At 42.2% G+C, this 20,113-nt stretch overlaps 1 protein-coding gene across 1 annotated transcript in view; it reads left to right on the forward strand.

The window, feature by feature from the left end:
- Positions 1-19,027, forward strand: part of cadm2a (cell adhesion molecule 2a) — a 203,104-nt gene extending 184,077 nt beyond the window's left edge. Inside the window, exons 8-10 of the mRNA XM_053442145.1 lie at positions 2,051-2,164; positions 15,601-15,723; positions 16,517-19,027. Coding sequence (XP_053298120.1) covers positions 2,051-2,164; positions 15,601-15,723; positions 16,517-16,635 — 356 coding nt within the window. The 3' untranslated portion in view covers positions 16,636-19,027. The remainder of the gene's footprint in view (positions 1-2,050; positions 2,165-15,600; positions 15,724-16,516) is intronic.
- The last annotated feature ends 1,086 nt before the right edge of the window (positions 19,028-20,113 follow it).

Raw genomic sequence — 20,113 nt, forward strand, 5'->3', positions numbered from 1 at the left:
CGTCTCTTGGCATTAAGTAATAATGCTTTAAGGGGGGGTGACACATCTATGTTCCCTCTGTAATAGGAACTTAGACCGTGTGGGACAAGGGACAAAAAGGCAGGTCGTTTTTTTTACCGCAGAGACCATACGACTGGACGCCCAAGTGGATCAATATAATATATATAAATCATCGCTTTTATTACAGGTGCCTAGGGGGTGTTTCATTAGCTCTCTTATTTAAACAGGAACCTAATCTAATGGAAAAACATGAGAGACTAAACCTCTCAGGTGCAGACATGCTTTGCCAGAGCTAAAGTGATTTGGAATACGTTCTGGAATATCCTTGATGGGATTACACTAATAACCAGATGAGGAGCCGTTGGAGGAAGCAGCCATGGTTTTTTTAACACGTGTTGTTATTGCTAAACATCATAACAAATGGGCTGAGTGTAGACAGTCCTAATGGACCCTCATGGACGAGGGCACAAGGTGTTGACCCTTACAGCCTCCATATACAGAAAGTATAACCGAACAATGTGTGGCTCTGCTGTCCACATTCCTTACATTCAAAAGTTTGTACACTGGCCAATTAGACTGTCTGTTATAAAAGAAAATAATGCATATAGGTGATCAATTTCTCCAACGATAAACGCACATCATGACATGCTGTTATACATCCATGTATCAAAGACTCTAAATGTCATATATATGTTTTAATCCTCCAAATGAAAGGTATTTTAATAGCATGCAACTTGATCTTCAGCTAGAAGTGTGCACTGGTGTGGGTTGATTCAAATTGAAATGGGTGCATCAAAGCAAGGTCATGGTAAAACTCCAATGTTATACAACCGTTTTCTCCAGTGTTGCTGCCAAACGATTTTTGATTTTATGACTCATCCCATACTCTAACAAGGCAAATCGAAAGATATAAACTTCAGTGTTTGCTTTTTATGATCACAGGTCTTTACCTAGCCCATCAAATATGCAGCAATACCAATGTTTACCGTCCTATTGCTGAGATATTTAAATGACTTATTATTGTTCTGCTATTTCCATTTATACCCAGAAAACTGGTCAGCACTGAGGAGGGAAACGTGAAATCAAATTCAAAAAGGCAATAACAGCATAATGCTTAAGATCATTTTAATAATTAATTGTTCCACTCTGAGCGGCCTATTAGCTCCCCTTAAACCTCAAGGTTTTGAACTTCAATATCCAACCCCCCACTAACATAATTGCGGTACTTTGGGAGAAGTTTAATCAGCTCCTTCAAATGCCAGCGGAACGGGACAACAAGAATAACCAGAGCACATAATGACCGTATTGTTATTAAACCGACAAAGTCTATGCAACAAAAAAAGGCACTTGGGTGCTTGAGGGTCAAAGGGTCCCCTCCAGATTCATTACTTGTTCTTTTGAAATGGCACCCGGGCTGTTCCTACCTTTCATTAGTGATTAGCACACCTTTTAGCCTTTCACAATTGCTACCATAATTCTTGGAAGTTACCTTTTAATGGTTTCCCTGCAAGGAGGAGACATTTTCTCTCTTCCCCCTTTTTTTTTTTTTTTTTTTTACCAGAGACATGTACTTAGCTGCATAGTGATTCACACTAAGCCTGAAATGTCTCAGAGATGTGCAGGACAGCTATGCCGCAGAAAGACTACCACAGCCAATTAAAAGCCACTAGCTCACTATAAATGCAGAGTGGCATAAACATAAGAACCGAGGTGGTAGTGTAACCTCATTAACTTGTCACACTATGTATTAAGCCACATTTTTCCTGTTGCTGTAACATGGGACGGTGAGAACCGCTGCCTCTGTGGAAACACTTTTACTGTTATCCTGGAATGGGAAAATGACTGCTGCTACGTTTTCCTTAAATCACCCTTTGCAAACGTGGATATTTTTTCTTTTTTGTTTTCCATCACTTAAAATTGTTTTGCCTCTGACCAGTTTGTGTTGCTTTTTTTAAGGATCTGCTTGCCGCCATGTGAATTCATTTTTTATTTGTTGTTTTTGTTCTTGTATTATTTTTGTGTACATGTGTCTGTCTGTCCCCTCCACCAGACTTCCCCACCACCCCGCCTCCATCCACCACTCCCCCCCTACATCCCATCCCTCCAGATACTACTGCACTATTAGGCACCCACGCCTCAGACCCCACAGTCATTGGCAACAGAGGTACAGTACAGCCCCTCTCGTCTCCACGACCTCCTCAGCATGCTCCTATATATATTCCAACTTCACTCTCGCTTTCATGTCTCTGTCTTTCGACGTCTCTCTCTACTTCACTGCTTCAAGCTTCAGCGTACATGACTCATGTGGACACTCGGGGAAGTAGAGACTCTGACAACTGAAAAAATATGGACCAAATATAGCTCTCTTCCTGGTGCAAGGTTCTTCCCTGTCTTCTTATACTGCATTTGTCTACCTGTTTGCAAATCTTTCTCTCCCTCTAGGACTGTTAACGTAAACTGTGTGTGTTCGATAAGCTTTTAGACACTTATTTGCAAGTTCAATCGAGACTTGTTGTGTGTTTATGCATCAGAAGATATGCAGAATTGACTCTGTGACACACTCTGGGTCATTGTATTCAAAACGAGTCTCGCTGTGCAAATGCACCATCAGCCGTCCCCCTGGCATTTCAAAGACTTCAGTACTTCTGTGCCCTGAAACCTCAGAGACGCAAATGTCATGTACAACTCAAAATGTCTGGCCTCTGGAGAAGTTTCATCATGACTCCTAATGCTTTGACAGAGGATCTTGGAGATTTTAAAAGAAGACTTAAAGGAAACTTAAAGTTCCTGCTTATACACGCATTTTACCAATCGTTAGTCTCAGCTGTCAATCACGATGCCACCCCCCCCTGTGGGTCTATAGAGACAAAATAGGAGCCACTTAATTATTGCTTTACTGCGCGTTACCTGTTTATGATTAGAATGAATGATGGTGTTATAATCCTTTCAGCATTGTCCTGTAATGTATATGAATAATAGGATGTCATCCACAGTAAAGCTAAAGATGATAAAGAGGCATAAATTGCAGAGGATAACCCACATTTCAAGCATTTACTACTGCCGCAGAGGATAAGGAATAGCCAAGAGTTCTGGTTTTGGATTCAAGCCTTAAAATCACTGATGTGCTGTGGAAAATAATTTGCCATCATCACCCTGCATCACTAATGGCATCCACACAAAGCCCATTTTCTGGTTTCACCATTTGTGGGACAGCTTTTCATCAAAGCACCAGTTAACACAGTGGAGTCAGGGGAAGCTTTGCACTAACTTCTGATAGGAAAACTCAAACCGTATTCATGAGGTGCCAGGTAAATTCTCAGCATTATTAGGTTGTCCTGGCTGTCTCCCCATTGCTAGCTAGTTAAGTTGCTTTGAGAATCAGATGAAGATGCCCTCCACTGGAAGTATTCCATTATGTCCAATCCAACTGGTTCTGCGTTTACAGGAGACGGTTTGTATTTAAAATAGAGTGGTTTGGGCATCTAACCAAAATGCCTCTCTATGGAGGCATATCCAACTGGGAGAAGCACGGAGCTGGAGCGCATGGCTGGAAAAATAATGTTTGGCCATCACATAAAGTGAAATAAGTGGTAGCAAATGGAATGAATATCACAAACCACTCAGAAGTTGTAGCTGCTCTGGCTTATTAACCTTTATCTCCAAAGGATTTCTGTTAAACATTTATTCACGGTCAATGTAGTCATTATGAGATTTTACATAATTTATACGAGCTTTACTTTCATAATGTAGTGAGAAAAGAGTTTCCTCAGCAGCTGGGGAGAAAATGCTTAAATATTCCAATTACCTTCAGTCCATTTAGGAAGCCAAAGTGGCACACACAAGTGTGCCACTTTGCCAGTGTGACAAAGTGGCACACTTGGATATACCTACACCTAGAGACAAGGAGAACGATTCAACTGACAAATTTCTCCTCTTTTTTCTAAGTTATCTGTATTTTAGAGTCCTCCTGAGTACCGTCATTTGTGTTTTTTCTCTCCTCATATAGAAGTAGTTGAGTCAACGTTGTTTTTTTGCTCCCTCTTTCTTTTCCACTCAACTTCGTGATGCTCCAAAGGAGCATTCATTAAGAATAATTTCCTCTCATCATTGCCACTTCCTCTAAATTACTATCTTTAAAGTCCTTTGGTTGTTGAGATTTGAGAGTGAGGCGGGCCTCTATGAGTCACTCAGAGGCGGGGACACGTGGAGAGCGCCTCCTGCAGCTGCCGCGGGATAGGTTCTGACCCGACCCTTTCACGCTTCCTGTCCCAGCATCAAAGGAGAAACGCCACAAATATCTTTCAAATAATTAAATTCTTTGACCGACTAAATTAATCAGCACAGAAATTGGTCTGATAGTCCGACACCGAAGAAATTTCATAAAGTAAAAGGCTCGAACCTAGTTGAATGAATAATCCTATCTCATGAATGTATGGCACAGGAAGCTGACCGAGCATCGCAGGCTATGCTCAAAACACAAGTAGGGGATTTGAAGCACAGGTAAAAGACAAAGGTTTTTTCAGGCAGACCGGCAAGGTAACAAGATTTTTCTAAAAACAAAAGGCAGGGAGGTTTACGCAACTCTTACTGGTTAAACGTGTCTTTACACTGGCCAAAGTCTTTGTGGTCATGAGCTCAGGGGTGTGGGAGGAAATGAGTGAAGCGTCTCCCAGCCAGTATCCCATGCAGTCAGGTGCAGGCGCCAAATGGGGAGAAAAAACCCACAGCAGGAAAAGGAGGACATAAAACAAGAAAAAACACAAAGAGTCCACATTCCTAACATCTGGACTCTTGACTCCCCCTCCCCTCGTCCTAACCTCACATCTCTCTGAAGACCTCCTTATATAAGAGGCTTCCACACGTTGGATATTCCTCATCAGTTCCTCTCAGATATCTGTTTGTGTGAGGCGGAGACACGAGAGGAGCCGAGCGACTCAGTGTATCTTCGGGGAATCTAAATATCGGACTCCTTCACTGCGTCCCCAGTCACAGGATACTACACTATCTGCTTTCATGTGTCTGTTTGATTTATGACCAGGTCTTTTTGTCGGCTCTGGATGAAAGCAAACAACAGTGGAGCTGCAACAGCCCCGTGATGTTTTGTCCCTTTAATGAAGTGGTCTTGCAGAAGTAATGCACTCTGTAGGTTCAGCACTATGGAGCGTGTATGCAGATTACACACCTGATGAGCTCAGGTGCAGCCCTCTGATTTGTGGTCCACAGATCAGATCATCTTTCCTTGTTTGCCTCCAACAAGAAAAAAAGAGTTTTGGGCAGAGAAGATACAAGGAGCTGATTATTAACTAAGCAATATAGCAAATTCTTATATTTGTGATTTTAAAGCTATGAAGATCAACTTGTATTTAGTGTCTTCCTCTGAAACTATTGATAAAACTAAGCTCTGTACCTCTGAACTAAGTTTTTACTGTTATTCTTTGGGTCCTAAATCTCCCAGAGTGTCAAGATATTAGACGTAATAGAGCCCCTCTGATATCGTGCTTTTTCAGTCAAAAGTGAGGTCTTTTGGGCTTTGATCTCAGTAAGGCATGTTACCATGACTACCACAGGCCAGTGGGAAAACAAGGTGAAACTGGACTACATTGTTTCTCCAAGAGAAAAGTAAGACTGAACTACCACAAGGCCAACGGACATTATATTGATTCAGTCATAAATAACCTTTATGTAAATTGGAATAAAATTCAAATCAAATAAAAGTATGATACTTTCCTTTGATAATTGAAAACAGGCTAATGATTTTTTTACCTCCAGCGAAGACAAACAGTCACATTACTAAAGATCACTTATAATTTCACTAGATCAGCACCAGATTCAAATGTGTCCTGTAGTTTTTGCGTAATTTTTCTTCAAAACAAACATACAGGGCTGAAATAACCCTCGCGTTAATTGGAATGATATAAAATTGAATAGAAATATTGTTAGGCTTTCACAGAGCAAGGACCCAATCGCAGACCAAGATGCCAAAAAATACTTCTTTATTTCACAAAAATAGGAAAACCAAGGAATCCAAAAAGGCAAAAAATGACAAGAGCTAAAAACTGAAAATCCAATTCAATAACTTGGCAAAACAGAGTTCCAAAAAGGGAAAACCAAAGAGGCTCAAAAATCAGAGAGTCCAAAATCATACCAGATAACAGAGTTCAAAAATTGCAGTATCCCAGCATGGCTTCTTCACAGTCAAAAAATGATGATACAATCCGACAAGGGACAACAGAAAGACTGGGCTTAAAGAGAAGGGGGAACAAAGACAAGACCCAGGTGAACTAATCAGGCAAACACTCAGGTTGAAGATGGGGAACAGGTGAGGGAGAAAAAGAGCGGTAGAGGGCGGAGTCTCAGGACAATAACAACACACATGGCCTGACATCATAACCACAACAAGCACATGACAACATAAATAAACAGGGGGAAAGACATGACATAACAAAACACAGGCAGGAGGCACAAGGGAAAATGTCTTAAACCACCAGGGTCTTAACAAATATGATATGACGCTTTCATTTCATTGAAAATAAGCTAATGATTGGTTGCTAATCAATCTTTGTTCAAATGGATTTTGAACTGAGCTTTCTACAGTTTTACATACAAAAAATAGCCTCAGATTCATCAACAAGATATCAACCCAGAGAATCCAACACTGAGAGAAACACTATTTGCATGACAAGTGCAAATTGGACAGGGAGCTGAAAAACAACTGCCCCCACTCTTTCATTCTGTTCACTGCAAAGAGTTGTTTTCTTCTCAGTGGTTTTAGGATTCAATATTCTGCATTTACAAAAAAACTGTTTGTAAGATATGGAAAGTGAGGTTTTCTTACAATGTGCTTACACAATTATCCATATTTATGTCAGATATTGCTGACAGGGTCATTGTAAAATAATGTGCCATTTAATGGAAGCATTTATTTGTACTTGCAAGAATATAAAAAAAATTCATTTCAGTAGCCTAATCCTCTAATTCTAACTGTTGGGGACTTTGGAATGTAGCTATTGTGCAGGTAAGTGTGATTTTCCGGTTTTTCAGCCAAAGTGCCAGGACTGATGTATAACTACACACTGTGATTCACTTTATTAATGAAGTGCTGGCAGGTATGCCCAACACACATACTGCTTCAATAGCCCAGCGAGCCTTAATGGCTATAATAACTCCTTTGCTAAGTATCAGAGGTCTATCCAATGTCATCAGACTTCTCCCTCCCTTCCGCGAACACCCACACCCTCTCCCTCTTTCCCCACCACCTCTGAATTCTTTCAAATTTGCCAAATGCTTTTTCATGGCTTGCAAATTAGTTTTGACCTTGTGGAGCTGAAAGGTTGAATCGTGCACAAGAGTTTCTTTGGTGTTTAAAATATTTACAATTCACTTCTCATAATCGGCATTCGTGTGGCCAACCCCAGACCCTGTAGCCGCAGAAAAAGGGCTCACTGCCGAGAAGACAGCAATTATTCATGCCTGGTGTCTCTGCCTGCGGAGAAGACCGAAAAACTAAAATAATACACGTCTATACACTTGCGTAGAAAAAACTTTTATCCGTCGTTGGAGAACTAGTAACAGAGTGAACAAAAGAAACACAAATGTTGAAATCTTCTTTTATGTAATTTCACACTCTTTCGATCTTATGTAGATAATTAAGAAATCTAGAATAAATGAGAAAACAAGAAGAAGACCATATATTTGTTAAAAGTTGTATAAAATATATTAATACAACTTAACTTTTTGCTTTAGAATATCATGTGGACTTCCACGTGATTTTCACCGGTTCAGTAGAAAGAGCCATGGGAGTTAAAAAGGCCCTACCCTTCATGCCTTTAACCCAAAGTTCACCTATTCAAGCTGCTTTAGGCTGAGGACGAACCTTCTGTGAAAACTCAATAAGTGAATGGACAATTCTCATCCCTTGGAGGGATTCGTAACGGCTTTATTCCATTGCTATTGATCTTGTTTTAAATGGAGGGTAGGGGTTAGGCCATGTGACGAGCGAAAGGACATATTTTCTTGAGGGCAAGTGTCCAGAGCGGCTGTTTGGTAGCTGTGTTTAAACCAGAAAGGCCATGTTGGGGTTGCAGCATCCCCAGAGGGAGAGGGAGAGTGGTGGTTAAATATTGAACAGTGCCGGCCATCTTCCCTTTACTTTCCCTCCCAGTCCTCATTCCTCACACAATAAAGCTGAGGAGCACAGGAGAAATTAAAACATAATGCAAAGGTCTCTCCACTTATTGCAGGGTACGCTTATTGATGACCTGTCACATTACCTCGCTTTGGGGAAGAATTATGGCAACAATTTGGGATAAAGTGTAGAGCAGAAAAAAGAGAAATCATTAGATCCCGAGGCTAGTGTTATGAATTACATATAATAGCAATTCTATTCGTTAAATCTCACCGGCAACGGACACTATCAGCAGTGTTGAAGAAGCACACGCATGCATGTGAACACTCCCATACGCACGAGGCAGTCTAATTTTAATTTGTTGACATGAGGTTTTATTCGCTGCTTTATTCATTTTTTCTCCACTCGTCTCCCTCAGGGGTTTGTGGTGGTGGCAACTTGCCTCCTCCAGTATCACTCATCGCTGACTGGCTACTGTTCCTGCTGCTCTTGTTCCGCCGTTGACTCACACAATGCAGCTCTCCGGAGCTAACGCAGGTTGTGACAGAGAAATGCTTAAGAGAAGCCACAGCACAGTCTTGATTATGCCGCCAAAGCAGTCGTATGAATGAAGTTATCGCCCTGCTCAGTCCTTTGTTGCATTTTAATCCTGGTTGGAAGCGATTATGCCTTCTGCAAAACACGGAGCCTCTTTTGTAGATGGATTTTTGCGAGTGACTTAATGAATTCATGTGATTAATTATATTGCTTTGCTTATAACTTCATGTTGTCACCCTGCTGACCACAATTTCTTTTCATACCGGGAAGAGACAGGAAGTATTCGGGCATTCAAGATAGTGTCCAAGTCCACATGTGGGCTTTATTGAATGATTAGCTGGAATAATTAGTTTCTCTGATTCGAATTAATCCAATGTGACCTAGCAAGCGAGGACGCAGACAAACACACATGTGTTTTGGTAACGTTCCAGTCTTTCTTTGGATGCATTAGTATATGTGTCTTACCCGGCCCTCTGCTGCAGCCTCCAGGGATTCTTTTGTCTCAGCATTACAGACCAGCATTAGATGTAAATCGGTGAGTTTCCAGTCTCAGCCCAAAAAGCTGAGAATAATTGACTCATTGAACAAGGGAAGTCTGCAGGCGCCTTCTCTCCCTTCACGTGCTCTGTGTGTGCAGGCACTTCTCCCTTTTGCGTCCCTAACTTAAACTGACCGTCACTGCAGTGTCATATTCCTGTTCCACATTCAATGATCATGTGAAGTATTTTCAAATAAAAAGCTGGAACTTGGCACATCTTGAAATTATGGAAAATATCTTCAAACTTCCATCATTATCTATACTGCTCATGCTTTGAGGGCTGACATTGAGACAAACAACCATTCATTTATTTTAGAGTCTCCAATCAACCTATTGCCAAATCTGCATGTTTCTGGATTGGGGGAGGAAGCCGGGTATCCGAAGTAACTGGATACAAAGTGTTAAGGTTGTGTTGAGCTTCACCGCACTTTCAGTAAACAGGTGAACTGCTCTTTGTGCAGTAGTAGGGGAGCAGCTTCAGTGTTCTCTGGACTTAGTCCTGGTGCTGGTCTTTGGCTCAATTCCTGCAGGTCACTTTCATAGTTTCAGTTAGAAAGCAACAACCTGCCACTGTCACCACTAGCCAAACAAACAGGCAGGTTAAGAACGGGAACTCCACTAGTTAATGTAGAAATTATTATGTTACGATGCACTATTACTCTCTCTCACTCACACACATTCACACACACACATACACTTACACACATACACACACACACACAAAGATTCCCTGAAACCACCAACCAGCTGATTTATTGATCCGAGCAACTGGAGCCATTGCTTCACAAAGCTTTATCTTAGATATAGAGAGGAAATGGTTTAATCCCAAAGAAGAAACAGATGCCTGTAGGGCATGAATTTAATATAAAAACTATTTAATACCGAGGGGAAAAGTGAGGGAGGCAGAAATGTACAGTATGTTAACAGCAGTATATAAATACCATTTGACTATAGCTTGCTGAAAATGTTCAACACTGCGTCTGAACTGTTCAAATTTGTGCGGAGGATGGTTTCCTCTCAGGCCCGAGAGAAGCTGTAACAATATTTTACAGAGGAGGAGACGTTGCTTCTGAAGTTTTTCTGACATTGGCAGCAAATGCAGTGTTTGAAGAATGAGCTAAGGGCACATATTCAATATTCAGTACACACAACGAGGAAGTTACTCAAGTCAAACCTTTTAGTGCTTTGACTGCTCAGCCACTCCACTCCCAGCTTCCCCTCTTATAGATTTCCCATTTACCTTTTTATGCAAAGATCAGGAAACTCGATTCACCACCTAGCGTGTGATATTGCAGGTATAAGGTCGGATCAGCGTGACATGGAAGTGGTGGCATTATTGAAGCAGGGGACAAGTGTAGGGTCATAATTTCTCTCCAGCTTAGCCCTTGATTGAATTGACTATATGACATTTCACTAGAACTCATAATTATTCCTTTGCATAATTAAACCTCTGTACCACAGAGTTCTATCAAGGACTAAGAATGTTTTAGTGAGTCACATTTCAGTCATTACCAGTGTTCTTCTTGAAGTTTGGCAGAAAATGTTCAGCAGCTTTGCCACATGCTTTTACTTGGATGTATAGGATGTTTGAAGTTCTTTCCAAGCTGGATACTTTCATTTAAGTGTTGGCATCAGACATTAGCCGCCGCCATTATCTCTTTAAAAAAGCAGTTTGTCACCAAAGCACAATGAATCCTGGGATGAGTTGGCCCGAGAAGGATCCACCTGTTGGAGGACACATCCATCAGCTGCAGTTGGAAGGTCTTTTAAAATTGGACAGCGTTGTTGTTCGGCTGTGATGCAATCCGTCTTCAAAGGCAGCTCCAGAAAGCACCGGCCCCTGAATTGAGACACACATTATGGCTCTATTCTTTGACTATGTTTTATATTATATATTCTTCCATTTCGAGTCTTCACACAGTCCTGACCACCCCCCATCACACCTCCTTTTGCAGTTAGCCCATATGGAGCCGGCATCAGTGAAACAGATCCGATGAGGAGATAGTCGAGCAGTTAAAGAGTAACAATTTGGTTCAGTCTGGCCAAGCTGTGCCTCACAGAAGCCCTGAACCCGTTTCATTTATTAAACAAGCCCCATTCGCAAGGCCAGACGACAAGGAGAGCGTTATAAATATTAAAAGAGGAGTTTGCTCTGCCACGCTCACATATTAAATCACACAGAGAAGAATGTATGTGCCCTTATTAAAAGATAATGTGTTCTGCAGCCATAAAAATATATCCCTCTCCTCCTTGTCTCACTCGAGCTGAAATTTCAACCTTTTTCTTTATATCAATCTCTCTTTTTTCTTTTCTTTTACTCGGTGTGTCTTTATGAACCCTCGCTGTTTTGGGTTTTTTCCGCTCTATAGTGTAGCAGTGGATTAGAAGAGAATACACAAGAACACAATACATAAGCCATGTTTAGCAGTTGAAGGCCAAGGCACTCAGGCTAAGTGTATTTACACTTTGTACTTTATATAATGACGACAGGTCATCGGCTTCTGTTGCTTCACAAACATCAAGCTGAAGGAAAATCAATTGAATAATCACCCCATTTTAGCTTGGAAGATATATGATATTTATAATAAATAAACACATATACACATAGGAAAGTCGAGTGGGCAGAGAGTGATTTACTGTCGCTGGCATTTCAACCTTTAGACGATTAAACATAGTTTAAAAAAGGAGCTTTTCTTCAACAGCAGGGGCAAAATCCCAGTTGTCTCACACAGAGCACTACAGGAGCCTTATTGCTTTATCTAAACTTAACTTACATCTTCTTCTCTCTTCTTCTCTTATTGCATTGCTGAGCTAACCTGTCGTTCTCATCCAAGACTTTTCATTGTGTCGTTCAGCCTGTGTTCACTTGACAAATATATAAAACTTTACATTGAACTTGAAGAATGAGCAATGCTTCACTTATTTTCCTAACAACCTGGTTGAGGTCCAACCAGTATTTTTTTTATCTTTCTTCGGAAAGATGCAGGAAGCTCTTCACATTTTGATCCTGAGGCAATGCAAGCAGGGATCTTAGGGTACGTCTGCATTTGTTTGTAAAACATCAGGATTATGCAAAAGTCGAGTCCGAACCTCAAATTCCTAGAGAATAATTCATGGATCTCGATGAATCTTTTTTGGGGGGGAACTGATATTATTGGCGCAGCTCCAAATAATACAATTTGGATGTAATGAATTTACATCTGGTTTCATAAGGGAACAGTTGGGCTTTGACGGAGGTATGCGGTCAACTGAGTGACACTCTAGTGGAAACTGGATTTACGAGGTTTGTCAATAGTTGAGTAAAGTGTTTTGGGATTTGGGGGAATTTTCGAAAATCAGCTTTGAGAAATGAGCTTGTCTTCTATTTCAAATTGCCTTGTTAAAGTTAGTGATGAGTTCTTCAAGAGTTTATGAGAGCCCATGTTCTCCATGGTGGTTTACGTTCATATTTAATCTCATTTAGTTTTGCTGGTGCCATAGTGCTAATGGTAAGTCATCATCTTATTAATAAAATTGTTAACTAGATAATCACAGGAGTGAGGAAGGAGCCCTGTTATTAATACGATTTATCAAACTTCAGATAACGTTTCCTGACAACCGGCTCAGGAACAAAGCTACATGATGATAACAATGCAGAGGAAACATGCAGCAGTTTAATTACAGAGGATCAATCCTTAGACCATGAGTAATAATTATATCCAACGTTTGGCCCCGGTTGTGAGGCTGCCTCTTAACATGTTGGATAAAATCAAAGGAGCTCAGCAATTTCAGCAACTTATCAGCTTTAGACTCAACCATTGCATCCACGTGTAGATTAAAAGACTAGAATGTTGCCATAATGGTTCTGACCAGAGACAACATTACAGTAAACCCATCTATAACCAACCAATAGGAATGTTTAGTAACAGTTCAGAGCCTCAGCAAATAGAGAAGCAGCCAGGCCGCAATTATACCATTCAACCAAACCCTAATAACTACATCATGGAGGGGATGTCATAATTAGAACAGTAGGTTTGTTGCTTTTTAACCAGGTTTCAGTTTTAAATTACTTTATGTTCAGAAATTTGTTAATTAATAACAAACGTGCCACACAAGTCCATTTTACCTTATCCAGTCTGTCTCAGTGAAGTTGAACATATGGTATCAGGATCAAATGATTCCTACTTATACCACACGTTGGTTTAACAGATAAGTCACAGGGGCGATAAATTGCCAATGCAGAGTCATGGTGAGAGAAAAAGAAATAAATCATTAAAATACAACACAGTAAGTTTTTCAAACCACCGCTGCAGCATAATCAGCTTCCCTGCCATTGATCTTCATTCTCAGTATGTGGTTAACAATTTCCACTTTGATAGTAAATCATATATATATATATATATATTCTACCTTTGCTGGAGCTGCGGGATATTAATACAGTAGCATATATCGTAAGATGTTATTTTAACAACATTAAATCCTCTTCACGTCGCGATAGCAATCAATACGGAAAGTCGTCTGGAAAAAACAAGAGGAATTTGGCAGAAAGATGCTGAAGAGACGATGATCAGAAGTCGGTCAGCGAGTCACAAGAGAGCCGGCTTCCAGCAGTTGTGATGCAGTGAGCGTTCATGTTTTAGGAGACGTGGCTTTGACGAGAGGTCCGATGGGAGGGGGTGGGGATCTACTGGTTACAAGATTTCAAATTGTAGCCTGTCCTCGCTTCTCCAGGATTACCAACCCTAGCTTTAAGGTCTCTGTCCTGATTCATACTAACTGAGCGGCTCTGTTCCGTGAAGGGACAAGCTGCAATCCCTCTGGAGCTAGCTTTCTATTCTACTCAGACGACTGGTTTTCAGTGTCATTTTCCTTCAAGGTCAAAAGTGATGCAGTAGCGTTGAATCGAACATGGCCTGGAGGTGTCCAGGGGGTTGGCATACATCCCAGCCACTTGGACATGACACCAGCATATAGAATGTGCGATGTGTAGCATCCTGTGTAGACGTGTGTGTGTGGTGAGGAGCTGTTTGTGCCAGCACTGGGTTGTAACAACTAAACTGAGGCACAGACAGACAGTGGGTGTGTATGTTGACATCCCGACAGGTAGAGGTGAAGAGACACAGCCATGTGTGAATCTAAACGCCTGAGTCCTCGCCGGGGGAACGTTCCTCGCCTCTCCGCTCCACTGACCAAGCAGCACAGTGAACCCGCGCCACGCATGTCTGCATGTAGGAGTGCGCGGGCATGAGTGTGTATTTGTCGGCACGGAGGCGGCGGAGCGTGGCGGCCTGGTCGCTCGGACCCCGGGAGTTATGGGCCGAGTGCGAGCCAGCTGTTCAACTCGGCCTCATGGGCGGACTCGGAAATGAAAAGGAGAATACTGAAGAGGAGAAGAGGCGATGTGCGACGTGGGCTGTGTCCAAACCAGACTTCTCTCTGTGCACACACCACTCTGACATGTTAACCACCACGAGCCCCACACACACAAACACAAAGACACATAGTGACACCGGTGCTCAGAGGAGGATAATGAGACGAGTGCTAATTTCTCAGGTGTCACGGACTGATATGAATAATACACGTTATCCCGTCACCCATCTCCCCACTGCTGCCACTGTCAACCTTTTTTTTTTTTTAGATCCTTCCCCAGTGCAGTGTCAGTGTCACACCCTCACTCTTACCTTGAATAGCCTGAAAGTCAGACTTGGTGGAAAAAATGGAAGCGAATAATAAAATGTAATAAGCTTTTGCTGAAGTAAAGGGAAACCTCTGATGAGTTTTTATTTCCATGAGGCGTGAACGAGCTAATAACGCTGCCTCCGCTCTCACACGACTGTTACAATCATTTCTGCCGCTGTTCCGACGGCGAGGGACCAGTTCCAACTCTCTAACACCTAATTCATTTCCCCGACAACAATCCCCCTCGCCAGGGAAACAGAAGAAGATTGATCTTTCCGTTTTTTATTTTCCGTTTGATGATTTATTTACTGTGTACTACTCCTCTGCTGCTGCCCTCGTTTGCATGTTGGGGACTCCGCGCGGGTGGTCCTGAATTATTCACCTCTTTATTCCAACTGTCTTTTATTCTCTCCTCCTTTCATTTTGCAGGGCGAACGCACGCCTGCCCGCTCTGTCTCAATGTGTTGTCCGTCTCTCTGCCTCTCTCTCTCTCTCTCTCCATTATTATTCTCAGAGTGCGAGGCAGTTCAGCTCCGGCTGCATGATGTGAATGGCGAGAGGGGAATGACAGCAGCTCAAAACAATCATTAGATCAGGAACAAGCTGGGAATAATCTTCTGCTTCCTCCTTGCTCTGTTTTGTATTACCTGCCTCTCGCCGCTCCTCTGGCCCTCACTCCCTCTCCTCACCAGCCGATGCCGTCATCCTCTCTCTCTGTTTCTCTCTGTGTGTCTCTCCTTAGATCCCAACGCTCTGGGGCAGCACGGCACGGACCATGCCTTGATCGGAGGAGTGGTGGCCGTCGTGGTCTTCGTCACCTTGTGTTTAATCATTGTTCTGGGAAGATACCTGGCCAGGCATAAAGGTAAATCCTCGGTGGAGCAGACCTGAGTCTCTCGAGGCTCCGGGAAACCAGCGGAGCACATCCTACTTGTCCCATTACACACCAGAGACCCTCACCATTCCCAATGCACAAATGTCCGACATACACCCAGTGGAGAAGAAGCCTTGAGTCATGCACATATGAGAAGCACTGATGGACAGGAGACATTAATGTTCAGGACACGTCGTTATGGACATAGTTTTTTTCGGTTTTCATATTTTTAGACAATGCCTCAATGTCGAAATATGTGGAATGGAAATAACTAAATGAAAAATGTGATGAATTAATATATAAGTTTATGAATTCTTAGTTGCAGCTTTCGAACTATGGATTAACTGTGATATTAAAAGGTGATTTAGAAGGTCACACAGTCCCTGTATCATATTCTTAACGCACTTGCTCAGTGATACAATGGAGTTCGTGACATATGACTTAATTGGCTTGAACATTTAGCATCTCTGCGAAAGAGAGAGAAGCTTTGGCTTCAAAGTTAATTGTCAGTTTTCAGCCCTCATGCTTTTTACTCGGAGAGCTGCATCACATTATTTGGAGGTGAAACTCTGAGTTACACACACACACACACACACACACACCTTCTCTCTGCTTTATTAACACACTCGTCACTATCCGAGCTCCTCATTCCCTATATGAATAATGCAGCATTACTGATGTTGTCTTCAGATGTGTTTTTCGCCTCAGGAAGCAAACAGCACGCAGGGCTGCTCTGTATTTGTTTTCCTCGATACAGATTTGTTTGTTTTTTTCGTTTCCTCAGGAACGTACTTGACAAACGAAGCCAAAGGAGCGGACGACGCGCCCGACGCCGACACAGCCATCATCAACGCTGAGGGCAACCATGCACACGCAGAAGAAAAGAAAGAATACTTCATTTAGACTGCAGGGGGAGCTAGGCAGCTCTCTCCTTCTCCCTCTTCTCCTCTTTCGGTCTCTGTATCTCTTTTTCTCTCTTTCTGTCTCGGCCCCCGTCTCTTCCTCTCCACCTCTGACCACTGCCCCGTCGCGACCACCAGGAGCCCGCAGGCAGTCCACGGATAGAGAAGCTCCCCGAGTGTTATTGCCTTTTTTGGTTAAGCCCCTTTCTTTCACTTACACCTCGTCCTTTATTTCTTTCTCTCGTATTCCGTTTCTTTTGACAGCCAGTTTTCACAGGCAGCTCCACCGTCGCTGCCCGAGTTTTGTCACGTGTTTTCCTCATCTTTTGACATGAGTTCCTGGAAATCTGTGTATCTGCCATGACTGCTTCTTGCGTGTCCACTCGTACGTCCTTCCCTCCCAGGCAGACATCCAAACACACACGAAATCCCCTTTGTTCACACACACACACACACACACACACACACACACACATTTCATGTCTCACATCAACACGGTGCCTAAAAATACAGACGCCATTGAACTTCTGTCAATGCCTTCATGTATCGTCTGTCGGTAGCAATGTAAATGCTTCTTCGATGGTTCACCGGACCATCATTTCATTGCTTAACTCACAGCTGTGTATTATGCATTGCGTCTTTTTATTTGAATGAAGATCTGTGCTGTTTTTACGCCTTATACATGTCTATCACACTGAATATGGTACTTTTAGACGCTCCACACCCCCCCTCCCCGACCCCACACCCCCCCGCCGACCCCATCCCCTCTAAATAGACTTTGTAATTAAACAGTTGACCCCTTGTAAGATACGAAGAAGGTTTTGTGTGACACTGTAGTGAGGTTTGTCCGATGCGTGTGTACTATGATTTTCATTCTTAGGGTAGGGTTAATGAAAAGGTATTGATGGTATTGTTTAGAGCAGAGAATACACACCAAAAATATATGAAGGATACTAGACGAAGCATTCCATCAAATAAACTCAATCAACTATATATGAAAAAAATACACATTTGCTGAACCTGCTGTCGCTATGTACTTTTGTCTGTATATTCCTGCACTGTGCCAGGCTGCAGTTTAGCGAAAACATCTTCAGTGTCCTCTTGACAGCTTAACAGTAGTTTGTTGTTCACATCGAGGGTTCAGGTGTTTCAGTCTCCTCTCTAAAAGCTGTACAAATCGTTTCAGAGTGAGCTTAGCTTTTCCACTTTTCAAGACTTTTGTTTTAGTTAATGTGACCATTGTTTTTTAAGCCCGAAGGACCCCGTGAAATGTGAAGTGAACCATCAACAGATAATACAGGCTGAAGAACACGATCACAGTATGTGCAGGAGGGTTGAATGCGTTGAAATAAAGCTAGGGTTGGTAATCCTGGAGAAGCTAGCAAGAGAAGCTACTGCAGCTGATCCTCCCATCGGCCCTCAGTTAACGGGTTTACACATGCAGACGCTCGAAGGTCTTTCTCACGCTCAACAGATTCCAAGTAACAGGAGTGAACGGTAGATTCTCGTGTGAGAGAAAGACCCACACTGCATGGCACAGCGGTCTGCGTGGATGGTAGACATGTTGTGGACCAAAGCGTGAGCATGAGGCACGAGTGAGCATGCATCAAATAGGGCTGCCCCAGTCTAGATATTTAATGGGAAACAATGTGTCTGAGCTACAGCCCCAATACATGAACATGCACTGCCTGACACCTGCTCGAAGCCAATGCTTCCATCGCTCGCTAACGTTTAGCATCTCTGCCTCAGTGGCGTGTGTCTCTCAGGCTAAAGATTCCTGTCATCCTGTCTGATGCTAATTTCCATTTCATGGGGTCTTCAAGCTAAAAGTTTTTTTTTTAAAAAGGAGAGAAAGGGTAGTGTTGGGTCATAGATGCGCAGGGGCCTCCTTTCCAAAACTAGAAACTGACGACAAAACATAGAAGCACAAAAATGACTGAAAGAGTAACAGTGTTTCTATTACTCGATCATCTTTGAGCTGGTTCCTCTGATCAGTTGGGTCGTGGAAAGATCACAAGGCTGTTTGATTTAGTTCTCTTAGTTCATACGGTGCATCTTTTTTTTAAGTGTAAGCTAATTCATGTTCAGTTTTTTTTTTTATTGAAAGAAAAATGTTTTTTTTAATATTTTTGGTTGAAGTGGTTTTTAGCTCCCTGCTGTATATTGTGTCTGCTAAAAATGTGGTTGATTGTGAAAATTGCTGTTCTGGATTCTGGATTTCCGTATTCCTTCAAATTTGTATATTAGCCACCTTTAATCAGTTTGCTTTCATTTTATTTTCTGTTCATTTTTCATTGCATAATCCTTATTAGAACTCTTTTTAAAGAAATGTATTTTTGTTTTGGCACAAGGCATGTATATAATGTGTGAGAACTAAAGTTTCGTAAGACACATTAGCATGTTTTTGTTTGGTTCTTTATCATCCTTCATTTATCGGAGCTGACGTCCTCTATAGGCGAGGACCACAATGTGAGGGCATTTGTAACTTTGGAGAACGCTGGCTTCTTGTGATGGTGGCACGCTCTCACAGGTGCTGCACATCTCAAAGGATGGTGTCTAGGAAATATGATAAACAACAACAACTAAAAAAGAAAATCAGTGAAATGTGGAAATATATGGTGTCCTGTGCAGTGGGCTTATGTGCACAGAAGTAGAGGAAGCGTTCATCTGTCTTTACTAAATACTTAAAATGCAAATCAGATACGTTGAAATATTAAAATAAGGATGAAGTTGTGCACAAACAAAGATAAACAACCTAACAGGACGTATCCGAGGGAGCCGTTTCTTCTCCCTTGTCCCAGTTCCGGGTCTTTCATCACTTTGCAGGAAGTCGGCAGATTTACTCTCCTGCGCCACGAGTGATAAACACTTTGGCCTCTGAAATTAAAGACTTAAATGCGAGGCGCTAATCTTAAGGGAGCAAATTATTACCCAGGGCGATAAAAAAAGTGGGTCCAGCTGTCTCCAATTCAGTGGCCAATTTACAACATTATGCAAATGAGGTCAGCGAGTAAGGTCTTGTTCCGTGTGTTTGAACCCGAGCGGCGCCGGAGCGAATCAAGAGTCCGGAGTCATGTGATCCGTCTTCTCAGTTTCTGCTTATTGACACTGATGCAGGATTTACCTTGCATATGAAAATGTGCACTTCAGTCAATTTACCATCAACAGCCATGATGGTTCATCTGTCTTTACTAAATAGGTGTTGTGTCACCTCGCAACACAACATAAAGTTTTCTAGACTGGCTCTGGTCTGAAACGTTTCTCATCCCGTGTGTATAGATACATTTATCACAATGATGCGAGGTCTTCTTTTTCTTTTAATGTCTTAAATTCACATGTTTTTCCCCCGTTGCTTTGCGTCTGAGTTTGGAGAGCAGCCGAAATGGATTTGTTGATTGTGACGTCAGAGGAACAGGAAGTTTCATATTGAATGAACACTCACCAATCACCAGGTCTGCAGTGAAGAAATGAAACAGGTG

This window comes from Pleuronectes platessa, chromosome 15 (genome assembly GCF_947347685.1).
Source record: "Pleuronectes platessa chromosome 15, fPlePla1.1, whole genome shotgun sequence".
NCBI lineage: Eukaryota > Metazoa > Chordata > Actinopteri > Pleuronectiformes > Pleuronectidae > Pleuronectes > Pleuronectes platessa.